This window comes from Pristis pectinata, chromosome 6 (assembly GCF_009764475.1).
Source record: "Pristis pectinata isolate sPriPec2 chromosome 6, sPriPec2.1.pri, whole genome shotgun sequence".
In the NCBI taxonomy this organism is placed as follows: Eukaryota; Metazoa; Chordata; class Chondrichthyes; order Rhinopristiformes; family Pristidae; genus Pristis; species Pristis pectinata.
Window position 1 is genome coordinate 7,202,241 of NC_067410.1, and position 17,531 is coordinate 7,219,771.

The 17,531-nt window shown below is 42.4% G+C and overlaps 1 protein-coding gene across 1 annotated transcript in view; it reads right to left on the minus strand.

Annotated features, from left to right (window-relative positions):
* The window catches only part of p4htmb (prolyl 4-hydroxylase, transmembrane b), a 53,858-nt gene continuing 36,327 nt past the window's right edge, over window positions 1-17,531 (minus strand). Inside the window, exons 6-9 of the mRNA XM_052018777.1 lie at window positions 12,841-13,026; window positions 11,388-11,478; window positions 8,463-8,586; window positions 1-5,058 (exon numbers count right to left, since the gene is read on the minus strand). Of these exons, the coding sequence (XP_051874737.1) occupies window positions 4,847-5,058; window positions 8,463-8,586; window positions 11,388-11,478; window positions 12,841-13,026 (613 nt within the window). The 3' untranslated portion in view covers window positions 1-4,846. The remainder of the gene's footprint in view (window positions 5,059-8,462; window positions 8,587-11,387; window positions 11,479-12,840; window positions 13,027-17,531) is intronic.

Below are 17,531 nucleotides of genomic sequence, written 5' to 3' on the forward strand. Positions count from 1 at the left end.
TCCACAGCAGTTCTCAAGTCAACACAGAGACAGGCAGACAGAATACGATATACATGCAGTACAGACAAGAAACATGTTGCCCTTATTCAGTCCAAGCTGACACATGTTACCTGAGTAACCCAAGAGTATCTTGGGGGAATTGAGTGCAAGATCTACAATTAAATAATAAAGACATTGGGAAGACTCCCAGCTACAAAATACATTCCTGAAGAAAAGAAATTAAATATAAATGAATAAAACATTGACACACTTTAATAAATAATTCAGCATCTCAAGGTATGGGTGACACTGTATAAATATTAGAACTGACTTCTTTCAAACAATATTCAAAAATAATGGACAAATATGATAAAGCAATTCAAAATAAATGGTGACATTGTTAAGATGTAGGATATAAATAAACAATCTATCACAGCAAGGACAATGGGCATTAAATAAGATCATTTTTAAATTCGCTTTTAAATATAATTTTTTAAAACAATCAAAAAACCTATGATTTAAACTATTTGCAAAATGTCAGGTTGATACAAGGAGAGGTCAGGATTGTTCTCTTTAGAACAGAGAAGGTTAGGGAGATTTTTAGGCGTATAATATTATGAGGGGTTTTGTTAATAGGGAATAACTGTTTTTACAGGCAGGAGGATGAGTAACCAGAGGTTACAGATGCAAGGTATTTGGCAAAAGAACCAGAACTAAAGTGAAAATTAATATTTATTTTACACACAGAGTAAATTGTAAATATCTAAAGGGGGAAGAAACTGCCTCGCATTAAAAACAAGCGAGCATACCCCTCAGCAACTCTTCCAATGAGGTGACACAGGCCTCCCTCAATGCCCAGTGGCTCCATACAGAAATGAGATACAGGATTAAAATTGCCAAATGCTCTTTTGTTTCATGCTAATAGTACAAACGTAAGGAGTGATTACATGCTAATTACAGCAGTTGCCACAATGCACATGTGACTAGTATCTGGGTTGCTACAGCCTTGACTCAGAACTACCACTGTACAATAAACCAGGCATATTAACTGTACCATCTTTCCGGTAAAACACACAAGCAAATTCATCCAGGGCTCAGGTGGGCAAATCCATCATGTTATGTGTTGAGAGAAGCAAACAGGAAGTCCATGTTCTGATTACCAGGCTCAGCAGAGTATAATCAGACCAGCAACAGATGAGCTTTAATGTCCTGGGCTTGTGTGAGGGAGTGAAGAGGGGAGGAGGGTAACAGAACCTACAGTGGTTCTTGCTCAGGACCACAAGAAAATACACATGTATTTTTATAAAGAGGAAAGAATCAAGCTTAGCTGTGATGACCTCCTTTGCTGAAGAGCCCAGAAGTACATCTGAAAAATGACAACTTGGAGGAAACAACAGTGTGATTGAGGAGCGTGGAACGAGCTGCCACCTGACGTGGTAAATGCGGGCTCACTCTTAAGTTTTAAGAATAAATTGGATAGATACATGGATGGGAGAGGTCTGGAGGGTTATGGACTGGGTGCAGGTCAATGGGACTAGTGGAATGAAGTTTCGGCACAAACTAGAAGGGCCAAATGGCCTGTTTTCTGTGCTGTAGTGTTCTATGGTTCTAACCACTGAAGTCAGGGTGTAGGAACAGAGGGAAGAGAAACTTAGATAAAGCAGTCACTTGTCTTTTCTTTGATCAGGCCAAAAATTATTTCCTGCTCATGTACCCAGGGAATCATGGCTCTATTTGGTTATCTGATCCATTTTACATTGTTGTAGTATCCATTTAAATACAGAATATATGAAGAACCACAAAGAACTAAGTACGTAGCTTCTATTGGGCAGGTTCGCTTACCTTGAAGGTTCAGGTCATTTACTAATGACTGAAATCGGGTTCCAAGGTCCTCTGCACAAACTTCTAGAGTTTCACTGTGAATTGGAAACAGTGCAACTCTGTGGCCAATAAACCTGTATGATTATGGTGTTCTTGATAATTAGTCAGCAAGTGACAGCTCTATGTGCTGCTGGAATGATTCTTGCTCTGCACTGGCCAAGCACATCCAAGGTAGTATTTGGTGAACCGGCCCCAGAGGGAGAGAGGAAAATCTGACCACGGTTCCCACTTCTGATCACTAATCTGCTAAAAATGTATGGATCATGGACAAGGGCCAGAGCGGTTTCAGCTGGATGCTGAAACTGCCTGTGTTCACACAAAAACAGAGCTGGTACCTGGGCCAGATTTCAAAGAGCCAAGAAATCGTATATAAGCAAGAGACACGACCTTAAAAAGACAAAGCCCAAAAATTCTAGAATTCTTATTGAAAGTGGCTATATAACAGATATATAACAGTTATATATAAAAATATAATATATATTTATATATTATATAAAAATAATAAATATATAAATATATAACAGAGGTGTTCCAATAACATTATTGGAAGTTTATTAGTAGCGGGTACAATATTTCTTCAACAGATCTTGAGGCAGGGTTAGTGGGTGAGATGATGGGAGGTGCCTGGGTAAGTTTTGAATAAGTTATTGTATCATAAACTATGAGTGTTCCACATTTAAATGCCATTGGGGCATTATAGCCTGTGAACTGGAGCTGCTTCACATTTGGAACACTCCAACCTCCCATTATACTCCTGTTATTACACACTCTCAGATTAATGAATAGTTACACAATATGCCTGGTTATGTAGAGCTAACTGCATCTAGGGCAGTAACTGGAGCTACATTTGGCCTCCATTCAAGCACCTCCCATCATTTCACCAAGCAACCCCACCTCAAGGTCTGTTGAAGAAATATCGTACCTGCTGCTGATGAACTTTGGTGTTGGCACACCTGTGAAATAAAACCAATAAGTATTCCAGAATTTTTGGGATTGTCTTTATAAGGTTGTGTCCCTTTGCTTATATATTTGGTTTCTAAGGGGGAGATAAGCAGCAAGTTTCCTATTGTTCAGGGCCCTTTTGGAAAGCAGACATTGGCTGAGGGCACGATCAGGATCTGACTCAGCTATGGTTTGCTCCATTAGTGGAACACTGCTGAGAAATGAGTAGTGATCACTTGGATTAGTGTTGGGCCATGAAACTCCACTTGGAAGCAACATGGCAAAAGGGATGAGAGAACGGGTGAGAGAAGGTGGGGTGGGATGAGGTAGCACATCCGTGGTCGGCTTAATCCTGGAACAATGCAAGGAATCGAACAGGAGAAGGCTGTGAGCCGGGCAACAGTGCTCTGACCTTGCAAACGCACAGCAGCAGTAGTAGGTATGTCCATCAAATCAGTATTTGTGATACCAGGGAATGATTTCAAGCACATTCTGCAGCCCTCTCAGCACTTGATTGCCCTATATTGGATGTGAACATGTACAGGAGGGGAAGGGAGATCATACAAATGGAAAGAATGAAACTCCCCGCACCCCACCAGCAACCCAACCTATAAAGCAAGAACACATTCAAAAAATTTGCTACATGCAGCTTTTAAAAAGTAACTTGCACTATTAATTTAATATACATTTTAAACAAATAAAAATGATTTTAAAGGCTCTTCATCCAAACAACATTCAAGGAAACTTTCTTCTCTCTCAAATAGTGGCATGATTAACCAATGCCCCATGGTCAAACAGGGGAGTTTAGTGGTACTGTCTCCCCTGGGTTGGTGGTTGAGTACTAGCTGGTGTGGTATCAAGCCATGAATGATTGGAAAAGCCTCCTGTTTGATCATTGGTGTGTACTGCTGTTTGAGCAGGGTGATAGCACATCAGTACATTCTGCCTATCCAGTGCAGGGTTAGAAAACTAAAAAGATTCCAGTCCTGCTCCTTATCCAGTGAGCCTTGCTGAAACACATGTCTATAGACATCAGTAAAGACCTGGTCATATTCAGCTTATTAGTATTGCTTTAAGTGGCCCACTGGGCCGTTTAGACAAGGCATCAGCAGATGTCTAGCATATTCCAGCAAGGCTACGCTATTAAACAAAAAAAACACAGAAATTCCTCTCCCCAGCTTTGCCTGCACCTTCCTTGAAGACCTCAAGTGCAGTTCCACAAGCACGCTCTTCCAAGTACCTCACCTAAATAGCTATTCGTTATCTGAGCACAGGATGTGTCAGCAGGCTATTCAACGAGCAAAGGCCTCACTGCCTAACTCAATCCTTGCCCAATCTCCACACGTGTACTCCCTTCCTCAAGGTTTTCTGGATCAGTTTAGAAAACTTATCAGATTTCTGCTGTTGTAAGGTGGTCATTCCACAGCCAATGGTAGTTACCTCTAACAAGATCAGCGAATAACAACGTAGTACAGACCAGGCATTAAAGCTTGCTAGAGCTTTGTAATTACCTAGGTACCCTGCTTGGCAAAAGGAGGAAAAAAATAATTTAAAAAGTGTTGAAAAAGACTGGAATCTGAAAATCTGAACTTAAAACAAAAATACTTGAACACAGAGTGTATGAAATAGTAACATATTAATATTTTGGGTGTGATCACACATCAACACACTCACTCATAAACCCCTCTTCAGTCAAGAGAACTAGGAGCTGTCTGTCCTACCTCTTAGCCCATGGCTGGGCAGGTGAGAGTTCAAACGAAAGAGAAAGCAATACCGAGGATACAAAACGAGTTGAAGGTTGCCATTCCCAATCACTGATCCGACCTCAAAACATGCACCAGCTCAACTGAGGTGGAACATGCTGTCAAATAGCTTGCCAGCGATTACAGTCAAAAGCTGAAGGTAAAATGAAGGGCTGGTGAACAAAAGGAATTGACCCCAGCATTTTCTTTTCTTTCTAAACCCTGATTGAGGGTGGAGGAGTATAAATGGGGCAGGTTGTCTTTGCAAAGCATTCAACAGCGTTCATTGTTTTGGAACAGATTCACAGCTCCACGTGCAGATCCCGAAAAATGGTATCGACTGCCCACTCTGCAGGAGTTTCATCACTGGCATATCTGGAAATGGCCTGCTGGAACTGGAGTTGCCGCTGTATGTCTGGGTCGATGTTGATCCAATTGTTGGCGATCCATTTGGTTCCTCGGATGACAATGCAGCCTCCATGCAGCGAGTACTCATCTTGCTCTCCCACCCAGCCTGCAGAAACCCAGAGAGCACAATAGTCATAGAGTCATAAGAGTAAGACAGCATGGAAACAGGCCCTTCGGCCCATCTCAACCATTCCGACCAAGGTGTCCACCTAAGCATGTCCCATTTGCCTGCATTTGGCCCATATCTCTCGAAACCTTTCCTGTCCGTGTACTATACCTGTCCAACTGCCTTTTAAATATTGTTATTGTACCTGCCTCAACCACTTCCTCTGGCAGTTTGTTCCATATACAGACCACTCTCTGGGTGAAGAAGTTGCCCCTCACATCCCTTTTAAATCTTTCTCCTCTCACAAACTTACACCCTCTAGCTTTTGATTCTCTTTCCCTGGGAAAAAGACTGTGTGCATTCACCCTATCTATGCCCCTAATGATTTTATACACCTCTAGAAGGTCACCCTTCAGTCTCCTACACTCCAAGAAATAAAGTCCTAGCCTGCCCAACTTCTCCCTATAACTCAGGCCCTTGAATCCTGGCAACATCCTTGTAAATCTTCTTTTCACTCTTTCCAGCTTACCAACTTTCCAACAATGAAGACCTCACAAACTGAAAGTGTCTGCTTCGTACAACGGGTCCCATGGGCCAGACAATATTAGCTTGGGAACTGCTAACAATGACCGAATGACCAAATTAATGACTGCCATTGAAGTTTGTGCTTGCAAGGTAAGTCCAGCTCACTAGCTGGAGTTTACTGAGAAAGGAGCTACAAACAGGCAGGAGGAAGGGGGCTGAAGTAAGTCAGAGGAGATACAACCAGCTCGGCCCTCCCATGCACCCCATGAATGGTAATAGAGTAACACCAGATTAGAACAGGAAATCTCAGAGTCAGAGTCATACAGAACAAAAACAGCCCATATGGCCCACTGAGACTGTGAACACCATCAAATACTCATCTACACTAATCCCATTTTATTCTCCCCATATTCTCATCAACTAAGTTCTAAGTCAAAAGGAAAAGAAAAGCTACAAAAGGTACAGAGAGCTAGGTAATGTTAGAGATCTGGAAGAGTATAAGGCTAACAAGAAGAAGCTTAAGAAGGAAATTAGGAGAGCCAGGAGGGGACATGAGAAGGCCTTGGCGGGCAGGATTAAGGAAAACCCCAAGGCATTCTATAAGTATGTGAAGAGCAAGAGGATAAGATGCGAAAGAATAGGGCCTATCAAGTGCAGCAGTGGGAAAGTGTGTATGGATCCGGAGGAAATAGTGGAGGTATTTAATGAATACTTTACATCAGTATTCACTACAGAAAAAGATCTGGGGGATTGTAGTGTGGACGTGCAGCAGGCTGAAAAGCTTGAGCATGTAGATATTAGGAAAGAGGAGCTGCTGGAACTTTTGGAAAGCATCAAATTGGATAAGTCGCCGGGGCCGGATGGGATGTACCCCAGGCTGCTGTGGGAGGCGAGGGAGGAGATTGCGGAGCCTCTGACGATGATCTTTGCGTCATCAATGGAGACGGGAGAGGTTCCAGAAGATTGGAGGGTTGCGAATGTTGTTCCCTTATTCAAGAAAGGGAGTAGAGATAGTTCAGGATATTATAGACCAGTGAGTCTTACCTCAGTGGTTGGTAAACTGATGGAGAAGATCCTGAGAGGCAGGATATATGAGCATTTGGAGAGGTATAATATGATTAGGAATAGTCAACATGGCTTTGTCAAGGGCAGGTCCTGCCTTACGAGCCTGATTGAATTTTTTGAGGATGTGACTAAACACATCGATGAAGGGAGAGTAGTAGATGTAGTGTATGTGGACTTCAGCAAGGCATTTGATAAGGCACCCCATACAAGGCTTATTGAGGAAGTAAGGAGGCATGGGATCCAAGGGGACATTGCAATGTGGATCCAGAACTGGCTGGCCCACACAAGGCAAAGAGTGGTTGTTGAAGGGTCGTATTCTGCATAGAGGTCAGTGACCAGTGGTGTACCTCAGGGATCTGTTCTGGGACCTTTACTCTTTGTGATTTTTATAAACGACCTGGATGAGGAAGTGGAGGGATGGGTTAGTAAGTTTGCGGATGACACAAAGGTTGGATGTGTTGTGGATAGTATAGAGGGCCGTCAGAGGTTACAGCGGGACACAGATAGGATGTAAAGTTGGACTGAGAAGTGGCAGATGCAGTTCAACCCAGATAAGTGTGAAGTGGTTCATTTTAGTAGGTCCCCAGGGCTGAAAATGGTGGCCACAAGAGGACATAGGTTTAAGGTGCTGGGGAGTAAGTATAGAGGAGATGTCAGGGGTAAGTTTTTTACTCAGAGAGTGGTGAGTGTGAGGAATGGGCTGCCGGCAATGGTGGTGGAGGCGGATACGATAGGGTCTTTTAAGAGACTGTTGGATAGGTACATGGAGATGAGAAAAATAGAGGGCTATGGGTAAGCCTAGTAATTTCTAGGGTAGGGACTGTTCGGCACAGCTTTGTGGGCCGAAGGGCCTGAATTGTGCTGTAGGTTTTCTATGTTTTCTAACTACCCCTGGATTTTACAACACACGTACACTTTAGGGGCAATTTACAATGACCAATTAATCTAGCAATCCACACATCTTTGGGATGTGGGAGGAAATTGGAGCGCCCAGGGGAAACTCACGCGGTCACAGGGAGAACGTGCAAGCTCCACACAGACAGCACCAGAGGTCAGGATTGAACCCGGATTGGCCTGGGGTGTGAGGCAGCAGCTGTATCAGCTCTGCCACTGTGCCATCCCACTTTTCTTAAAAGGTGGGAGCAAAACAGAAATAAAATAATGTGGAAATAAAAAGTAAATTGAGAAACTGTAATCCGGAGGAATGGCACTGGCTGCAGTTGAAAGATTAGGAATGTGTCATCTCAGTGCAATCAGACTGAGAGCTGCAATCTTCCTTTACAATACCATGGAGTAAACTGGAATAAACACTATGAAGAAAATTAAAAGTAAATAGCTTGATAGGTTCTACTTGATTGGATTAGGCAGTGAAGTTCTAAGTAATATTCTGTGAGCCTCGTTTCTAACAGTGGGATGGGCATTAATAGAAAAACACCTCAGAACAAGTGACAAATGCACAGAAATTTTCCTGACCCTAATCTTGGGGATTAGAAACATTACTTGGTATTTAGGTTTAGATCAACTAACAGATCATAGACATACCCAATAGAGATGACTCAGTATTACAGCAGGCAGAGCAATGCACATTGGGAAGTCAGGAGAGCCCCCTGAATGGTGGTTCCGATGAATAAACACATTTTGCAGCAGAAATAACAATTTCTGAATAACAATGGAAGTGAATCCCCCTCCGCACTATCCAGGGCAATTTGAAATGGAACAGGAGGTAAATTCAGTTAACAAATACTCAGGACACCTTACTTCCTTCTCAAGGAGTGCAAACCTGAAATAACGTAAATCCAGATTGGAGCAAATACCTTCACCATCAGAGAGGTAGTTGTACCAGAAGAGAGCAGTGCCTTGCACAGGCTTCACCAACAGGTTGGCTCTTTTACAGTTTTGCCGTGTATCTCGTAAATCCACATCATTCTGCATTAAAGACTGAGGAAGGAATCAGAGACAAAAGTACAGTGTGTGTCAAGAGACCCTATGTCAATTAAACATTTTGTTTTAGTCTAACAATTGTTGGAATCCAACATAAATTATTTGCACCGACTATCTGAGGCTTAGCTCATTGAACTGCAATCCAAACATAACACTGACAACATGTCAACCGTTAATCCTTCACTGGTGGAACGATATATTTATAATTCACATCGTAATATCAAGGGCTTCCTCTCACTGTCCCTGTAATTAAGAGCATGATTAATGCTGAGATATGGTTACATGGCTTCTAGCAGCCTGCCACTTCATCTTTCTGCAGCTAACCCACATATGCAGACATTAAATGTCAACACGTTATTCAGTGATGGGGAAAAGGCAAAAACATAGCTGAGCACAATCCTGTCTGCACCTAATGTCCAGAAGGTGTCGCTGGAGCGTGATCAGAGCAAGAAATACTTGGCTGCTTTTCCCCTCCCTAGCTCAAGAAGCATGGGGAACATCCTGGCCTGTGAGTTCTAAATCGGGCAGTGTGCTTTTCCATTATCATGAAAGCCAAAGTGATAAGGGATTCACAAAAATAACAGCCTGCCCTGCTGCAAAGCCATCACATTAATTAGCAGAACAAATCCCGTGTAGAAACTCCTCCTCACTAATACTATAAACTGCTATCGAATGTATAGAAGAGCTATAATGAAATGATTCTAAGGGAGATTGAGAGCTGATGATCGATCGGCACTTTAAATGCAAACTCAGCCTGGAAAATATCCTCTATTTTAAAAGCGGGAGTTGGATATTGTGTAAATAGATACCAGAGGTCATAGTGGCACCAAACGACGTGGATAGCTGCCAGTAAAGATGCCACCACAATGATATCACACCCTGGTGCTTAAATAGAAACTCCAAGTCCTCAGCAGCTTGATTTCAGCTATCATCAAGTTTGAAGATTATAAAGTCAACAAGATAAACACAATATACTGCTGCTTCACCAATAAATCCATAATTATTTTGCCTCAATGGTTTTGTATTTCACTATCATATGAGCTCAAAAGTTCTTTTGTGTTATTTACATCAATGCCATTGCTGGTGTTCCTCCGAATTCTCTTCATTTATTTATTATCTTCACTATCCCGCATATACTTCCCCCTCCAAGTATGCTATCACAGCATTGGCTGCTCCATATTAAGTATCAGCCATGCGTCAATGGGTAACACCCTTACTTCTAGAAGGTTATAAGGCTTCTAGTGGGGACAGTGGTATAGCCTGAATGTTCTCAATTTACTTATATAGATTTACCCCACTCAAATCATCCTATTTTTCACCCTTAATAGTAACCTGCCCGGGAGCTTGGCTCTTCACCAAGAAAAGGTCTATGCTTCCACAGAAAAGCTTTAACGTTAGGGCAGCACTTTCAGGAGAGACTGGAGGAAAGTGTAATGCAAACTTCTGATTGGTGTAATCCTGGTATCACATTACTAATCATTAATCCATATCTTAAGTACTGAAAACCACCCAGAAAAACAAACTATTTCAGATTTAAATACATTATCACATTTTTGAAAATATAAACAAAGAAACACAACACTGCAATACTGTCTCGTAAATGGTGCGAAAGAAGGCAGTGAGGATCTTTTATTCAACTCTGGTTGCATTATTATAGGAAGGGTGTGGAGGCTTTGGAGAGGATGCAGAGGAGATTTATAGGATGCTGCCTGGATTAGAGGGCATGAGCTATAAGGTGAGGGTGCACAAACTAGAGCGGTGGAAGCTAAGGGGATACCTGATAGAAGTTTATAAAATTATTGAGAGGCATGCATAGAGTAGGCAGCTGGTATCTTTTTCCCAGGGTTGAAATGTCTGATACTAGAGGGCATGCACTTAAGTTAAAAGGAGATGTATGGGGCAATTTTTTTTACACAGGGAATGGTGGGTGTCTGGAATGCGCTGCCAGGGGTGGTGGTGGAAGCAGATACGATAGAGGCATTTAAGAGGCTCTTAGATCGGCACATGAATGTGCAGGGAATGGAGGGATATGGACCATGTGCAGACAGAAGGGATAAGTATAATTAGGCATTATTAGCTTAATTAGTTCGGCACAACATCATGGACTGAAAGGCCTGTTCTTGGGCTGTATTGTTCTATGTTCTATATTCTATCTACACATTACCATACGAGCTCTAGCCTTCATGTAGCCACTTTTAGGCTGGAAGGATGACCAACTGGCTCATGATTAACAACTCATTATATTTTCTAGTTCAGTAATTTAATCACACACATGAATTTTGGTTAGAGGATTGTTGGGCTGATCTGGTCAGTGCTGACCTCCATAATCTAACAATTTATTGTCAAGACTACATACAATGACATTGACAAGTACAATGGAAACGCGTCTCAGAGTTCCAGGCAACTGGGCAGAAACTAAATCCATTCGTCACAGCATTCATTTAGGGCAGGGTGAATACTTTGATGAAAAGAACTGAACAAATCGACAAATCAGAAAACTTCAAAGGCCAGTTTTTGTGGGGTTTTTTATTCTAATTGTGCTCTTTCTTGTAAAAATTGGGTATGATTTATGTTTATGTTTCACTTGTGAATGCTGCTTATATGCTGTGTGCCTGTAATGCTGCAGCAAGCAAGTTTTTCATTGCACCTGTGCACACATGTACTTGTGTGTATGACAATAAATTCGATTTTGACCTTGACATTGCAAGTCCAAGGGCCAATGTACCAGAAACACAGTTAAATGCTGAATGTTCTCATTATACAATAGCTTGTCAATAAAACAAGGAGTTTTTCTTTACCAGTTCATCATATGTCCTGTTGTCTGCCACAGGAAATGCAGTCTCCCCTCCTTCAGAAACATTGTTCAAATAAAACAGCACTGTCACGTATCTGCAGCAGGAGTGGTGTTGAAGATAATGCAAGGGGTGAGTCATCACTTTATTAAACATTGTAAGAAGCACAAGAAAGAAAATTTTTAAAAAAACTAATTTGACTTCATTAAACTATACAAAAAAATTACATGATGTATAAAACTCTTCAATATTACTCAAAGAAATAGTTTCTTTAATTTTCATCTTTAAGAATAACAACGCTTCTAACTTGCTGTATAACTCTATGACTCCTCTGAACACCTAATTTAACAAAATCTAAGGGACCCAACAACCACCCAATCCATCTTAAAAAGGTGTAAAGTGGAATGAATATTTAAGGTTACAAGTTTATTCATACTATGATGTAGTGAAAAAGCATAGAGTCAGAGTTATACAGCAGGGGAACAGGCCCTTTGGCCCATCTTGTCAATGCCAACCAAGTTGTCTACGTGAGCTAGTTCCATTTGTCTGTCTTTGGCCCATATCCCTCTAAACCCTTCCTATGCATGTACCTGCCTATATGTCTTCTAAATGTTGTAATTGTACCCACCTCTACCACTTCCTCTGGCAGCTCATTCCAATAAACCCACCACCTTCTGTGTGAAAAACTTGCCCCTCAGGTCCCCTTTAAATCTTTCCCCTCTCACCTTAAACCTGCGCCCTCTAGTTTTAGACTCCCCTGCCCTGGGAAAAAGACTGTGAACATATTGTGACCTGTGAAGCATATTTTAATGTACAACATCTTCGAAGCATTTTCAGTTTGGCGGGGGGTGCATGGAAATTTAAATTTGACAGCTTTTAAAGGGATATATTAAGCACATACATTCTTTGCAAGTGAGAGCTTGCCCTTGACGTGTTTAATGATAGTTTAGTGGGGGAGGCCTGTGCCCCATTTGGAACCACTCTACATATCTCTGAAGCTTAGCCTCATTCTGTTATTGCATTTCCCTTGTACTACCTCAATGTACTTATGTTTTGAAATGATCTGTATGGATGGCATGCAAAACAAAGTTTTTCACTGTATCTCGGTACATATGACAATAATAAACCAATTACCAGTTAGGTTAGGCCTGTGCCTTAAGAAAGGACTAGAGACAAAAAGGAAGGTTAGACCCAAGTCACTTAAGGGCACTTTGAAGCCAAACAACATAACAGCACATAAAGTGGAATGTTGACTGATTGAATTATTCATGACACAATGGAAGAAGAAAAATTGTAAGGAAAGAGAAAACTTGTAAGGTAAAAAGGAATTAACACCTCCCATCTTACGTTAAGGAGTTGATAGCCTCTCAAAGCAAACATGAATGGGATAGCAGTGGCTGTGCACAGAAAGCATTCCAGTAAAGAACAAAGCACATATGTGCTAAAATTAGTCACTAACCGACAGGAGGTTTCTAATGGAGTGGATCCATTGGTTACTAGCTTTGTGTGGAAGCAGCTGGTCTCTGCGTAGATTGGTCCACTGTCATGATGAGCATGATAGTGCCCGCCTTGATCATACTTCACCACCTGCAGTGGCTCACTGTGCTCCACTATCTCTGGAGGTAATTGTGTCAATCTGATCACCCTAATAAAAGACAACATTTAAAGATGGTCATACACATCACCTGTGGTGAATGGGTAGTACTCTCACATCTCAGGCAAGTCACTTGAGTGCGACAATCTAAACTGACACTCCAGTGCAGTGCTGAGGGAGGGCTTCACCGTCAAAGGTGCAAAGCTATGAAACATTATTTTGGATGAATACAAATGACCCTATGCTATTATTTTGAAGAAAAGCAGGAGTTATCCCCAACATCCTGACCAATATTCAACCAAACCTAAAAAGCCAAAAGATCATCAAAACATTATCACACTTCCCCATGTGGGAGCTTGCTGTGCTCATATTGGCAGGAAAATGTTTTAAGATGTTGCAATTGTCAAATCCACAAATGAAACCAATCAAAATTAATATACAAATATGAGCAAATTATCTCAACCAAACCTCAACCCTCTTCATCCACTGGTTGCTTTTTTCCTGGTCTCACTGGATCGTACTCAGAAATAGGAAGCCCAAATGACTTTACGACACTCTTGCTCAGGGGTGCTCAATTATCAATGAATCGATTTCAACTGGAGCAGAAATGAAACATGGAACACATTCAGGTGCAAGCAGCTCAGACTTGACACTACACTGTGTGTTAAACCACCAGGGGCAACTTTACTGGCTGTCAGTGAATAACCAGATTGGGACCTGGATCCCAACTACCACCTCAGGGTAGCATATTTTGGTTACTATACTAATCTCATCTTGAACTCATATAGAACTCTGGTTAGGCCACATTTAGAGTATTGAGTGCAATTCTGGTCATCTCACTATGGGAAGGATGTCGAGGCTTTAGAGAGGGTACAGAGGAGGTTTACTAGGATGCTGCCTGGATTAGAGGGCATGTGCTATCAGGAGAGGCTGGACAAACCTGGGCTCTTTACTCTGGAGCGGCGGAGGCTGAGGGGTGATCTGTTGGAAGTGTATAAAATTATGAGGGGCATAGATAGGGTGGACAAGCAATATCTTTTTCCCATTATTGGGCAATCCAATACCAGAGGGCATGCATTTAAGGTGAGATGGGGTAGGTTCAGAACAGACGTCAGGGGAACATTTTTTTACTGAGAGTGGTGGATGCCTGGAATGCGTTGCCTGATAGGGTGGTGGAGGCAAATTCATTGGGGGCTTTTAAGAGGGGCTTGGATAGGCACATGAATGACAGCAAAATGGAGGGATATGGGAATTCTGTAGGTAGGAGGGAATAGCTATGTCGGCACAACACTGTGGGCCGAAGGGCCTGTTCTGTGCTGTACTCTTCTATGTTCTATGTTCTAAGTTCTATGAACTGCAATTAGAACAGCACAATGCATCAAATTTGAGTCAGGGAAAGAGAAAATTTTAAAAATCTTAGAGTATCCCACAAACTGCAACTGTGCAGGATTTAGGTCAGCAGAGATGGAGATATGCCTTTGCCCCAGAATCACATTTGTGCACAAGTCATCATTAGGTGAGGAACCGAGAGCAGTTACAAAAAGATAGTTGATTAATTATTGCTTGCACAGTCAATTCAGAAGCGTATTACCTACATGCACAAACAATTCATTGAAAAGATTTTAGAACAAAATATTACTTTTTTTTTAAAAAACCTTATTGACTGGGTTAATGAGAGCTCAAACAGCCTCCATCCATTGCTCCAACAAATTAATACTGTAAGCTTATTGGAAACAGATTTGCTTCATACTTACAAGGAATAATATCTAAGCCAATTGTCTGCGCTATATTGCTATCTCATGATGCAACAAGCACATAGCACCATAGAAAGACTCCAAGTGCTCTGTGGACCAAACCAGGAGACAACTGTCCAGGCCTACAACACCACTGGATGTCCAGAGGCATAAGAAATAGCAGGGGTAAACCGTTCGCCACCTCATGCTTCTCAACTTTTTGGCTCCGTTCAAGTGCAGTACTTGTTCTTGAGAAACAGGTTTTTCAAGTTTCAGCTTGTGGCTTTTTCTTACTTCAGGTTCTGGATTGGATTTATTGGCGACGCAGAGGTGGACCTCAATGACGATCAGTAACCATTCTAACACCTTTTTTGCAGCAACACAAGTGTGCACTTTTGCAGCAGCCATGGCGATAAATTGAACGGGTGGCCAAGATGTTTGCGATACTATCAGTGTGACAGTGAGGAACGTGGAGGAAATGGAACCCCTTGCACTCTGTGTTTTTGAAAGGAAAGTGTTGTTTGACTGCTGCGGATTCAAAGGTGCAGATATCTTCTGCCTGCCTGCAGGATTTCCCAGGTATGGGTATTTTAATGTGACTTTCAGAAATCTTGCAGGATGTTTGGAGGTGCTGCAAGCCTTCAAAGAGAAAGAAAGTGCCAATGTCATTTCTGAAGGCAGAGGCTCTGTGCACTCTCCCAACACAGAGACCAGACAATGACCAGACCAAGTGAGGTCCTAAATGAACACTTTTTATTGGTATTTGCAAAGGAAACAGACTTGATGGTTGGAGAACTCAGTGAAAGGGTAGGTGAAAGTCTAGTGTAGGACTCCATAAAAAAAAGTGGAGATACTTGATGCCTCAGCAAGCTCAAAGGATCAGTCCCCAGGACTTGATGGGATTTATCTAAGGCTGCCGCAGGAGGCAAGGGAGGTGATTGCTGGGGCTCTGCCTGAGAAAGTGCAGAGGAGATTCAGCAGGATGTTGCCTGAGATGGAGCAATTCAGTTATGAGGGGAAACTGGAGAATCTAGGTCCTTTCTTCCTGAAGTGGAGAAGGTTACGATTGGACATGATTGAGGTATATAACATGAGGGACATAGGTAGGGTAGACAGAAGGAAACTTTTCCCCATATCAGAGCTAGATAAAACTAGAGGAATTAGGTTTCATGTAAGAGGGAAGAGATTCAGAGAGGATACGAGGGGGACCTTCTTCGCCCAGAGAGTAGCAAGTACCTGGAATGCATTGCTTGAGAGAGAGGGTAACGCTGGGTCGCTGACAGCATGTAAGAAGTGTCCAGATGAACACTTGAATTGCTTTGGCACAGTGGGCTATGGACCAAATGCTGGGTGATGCAATTAATACGGACGGGTGCCCACATGGACAAGTTGGCCTGTTTCCATGCTGTATGATGGTGGGTGTCCAAATCTTCCTTTTCAAATACATGAGATATCCCTGGAAGATAAAATAAAGGAGAAATCCTAGTAGATTCTATATTAAGAATAAAAGAGTACCTGGGGAGAGAGTAGGTCCCCTTAAGGATCGACACGGTAACCTATGTGTGGAGCCACAGGAAATGGGCGAGTCTTAAATGCATACTTCTCATCTATATTTACCATGGAGAAGGGCATGGAAACTGGTGAGTTCAGGGAACAGTGATATTCTAAAGCATATCAACATTATGGTGGTGGTGGTGTTGGAGGTCCTGAAATACACAAAGGTGAATAATCCTTGAGGCTTGACCAGGTGTATCCTAGGAAGTTATGGGAAGTAAGGGAGGAGATTGTTGGGGCCCTAGCAGAGACTGTCGTAACCTTGTTGGGCATAGGTGAGGTACTGGAAGACTGGAGGATAACTAATGTTGTGCTTTTGTTTAAATAGCATCTTCTGCTATTTGGGAACTCGATTCACGGCCACATTTCCGACTTGCGAACTGTTCGGGTTATGAACAGTTCACAGGAATGGAATCCTCCCGTAACCTGAGGACAACTGGTAACATGGACCAAACGCAAGGGTTAGAAATGGAAAGCTTCCACAAGCGAGGCTATCCTCTATCTTCTTTACGTGCTGTATTGCATCTTTTGCACAAGAGGGATGCCCTTCCCACCCAGCAGAGGCACTCAGGCCAGGTCACAGAATCACTTTATTCTTCTTGGAGTCACTGTTGGTCGGCGGATTGATGAATCTGCAATGAGTTTGAACTAGCCTCTGGAACCAGAGCCAATTGCAGCAAAAGCAAAGACACGTTTCTTGCAATGACCAATTGATCCTTTGATCCCTTCACTATCAAGTTTGATTTCCTGAATATGCTGGAAATATACTTTGAAGGAGCCAGGATATACACCAAGGACTGGGTGGAGCACATAGCCAAGGTGAAACAAAAACCATGAATATGGGAGTGGCACTCCCTCTCAATTGTGGGAAAGAACCTGGCCATCAGGTACAAGGTACTCTCGGTGTTGCTTTATATACATTTGGCCCATATCTAACTCCTACACTGCAGTTAGTCATCCAAGCTGTCTTCCATTTCATTTGAAGATCTAAAGTGAATTGTGTCCTGCAAATCTCCAAAGAGGGGAGGGCAGGGGGAAAACAGGGAAACGTGCCCAACATGCCCACGTCCGGAGGCTTGTGTGTGGCTGCATCAAGTAGTGTGTAGAGTCTGTGTGAATCATATTACCAAACAGTTAAGTTCAGCTCGTGCTGAGGTTCTACCGGTCCTTGTGTTCTGCAGCTATGGTGAATTGTGCCATACCACCTGTTCCTCACATAGAAGTCTGTGCAGATGAACACCTTTGACCACAAGTCATCATGTACAATGT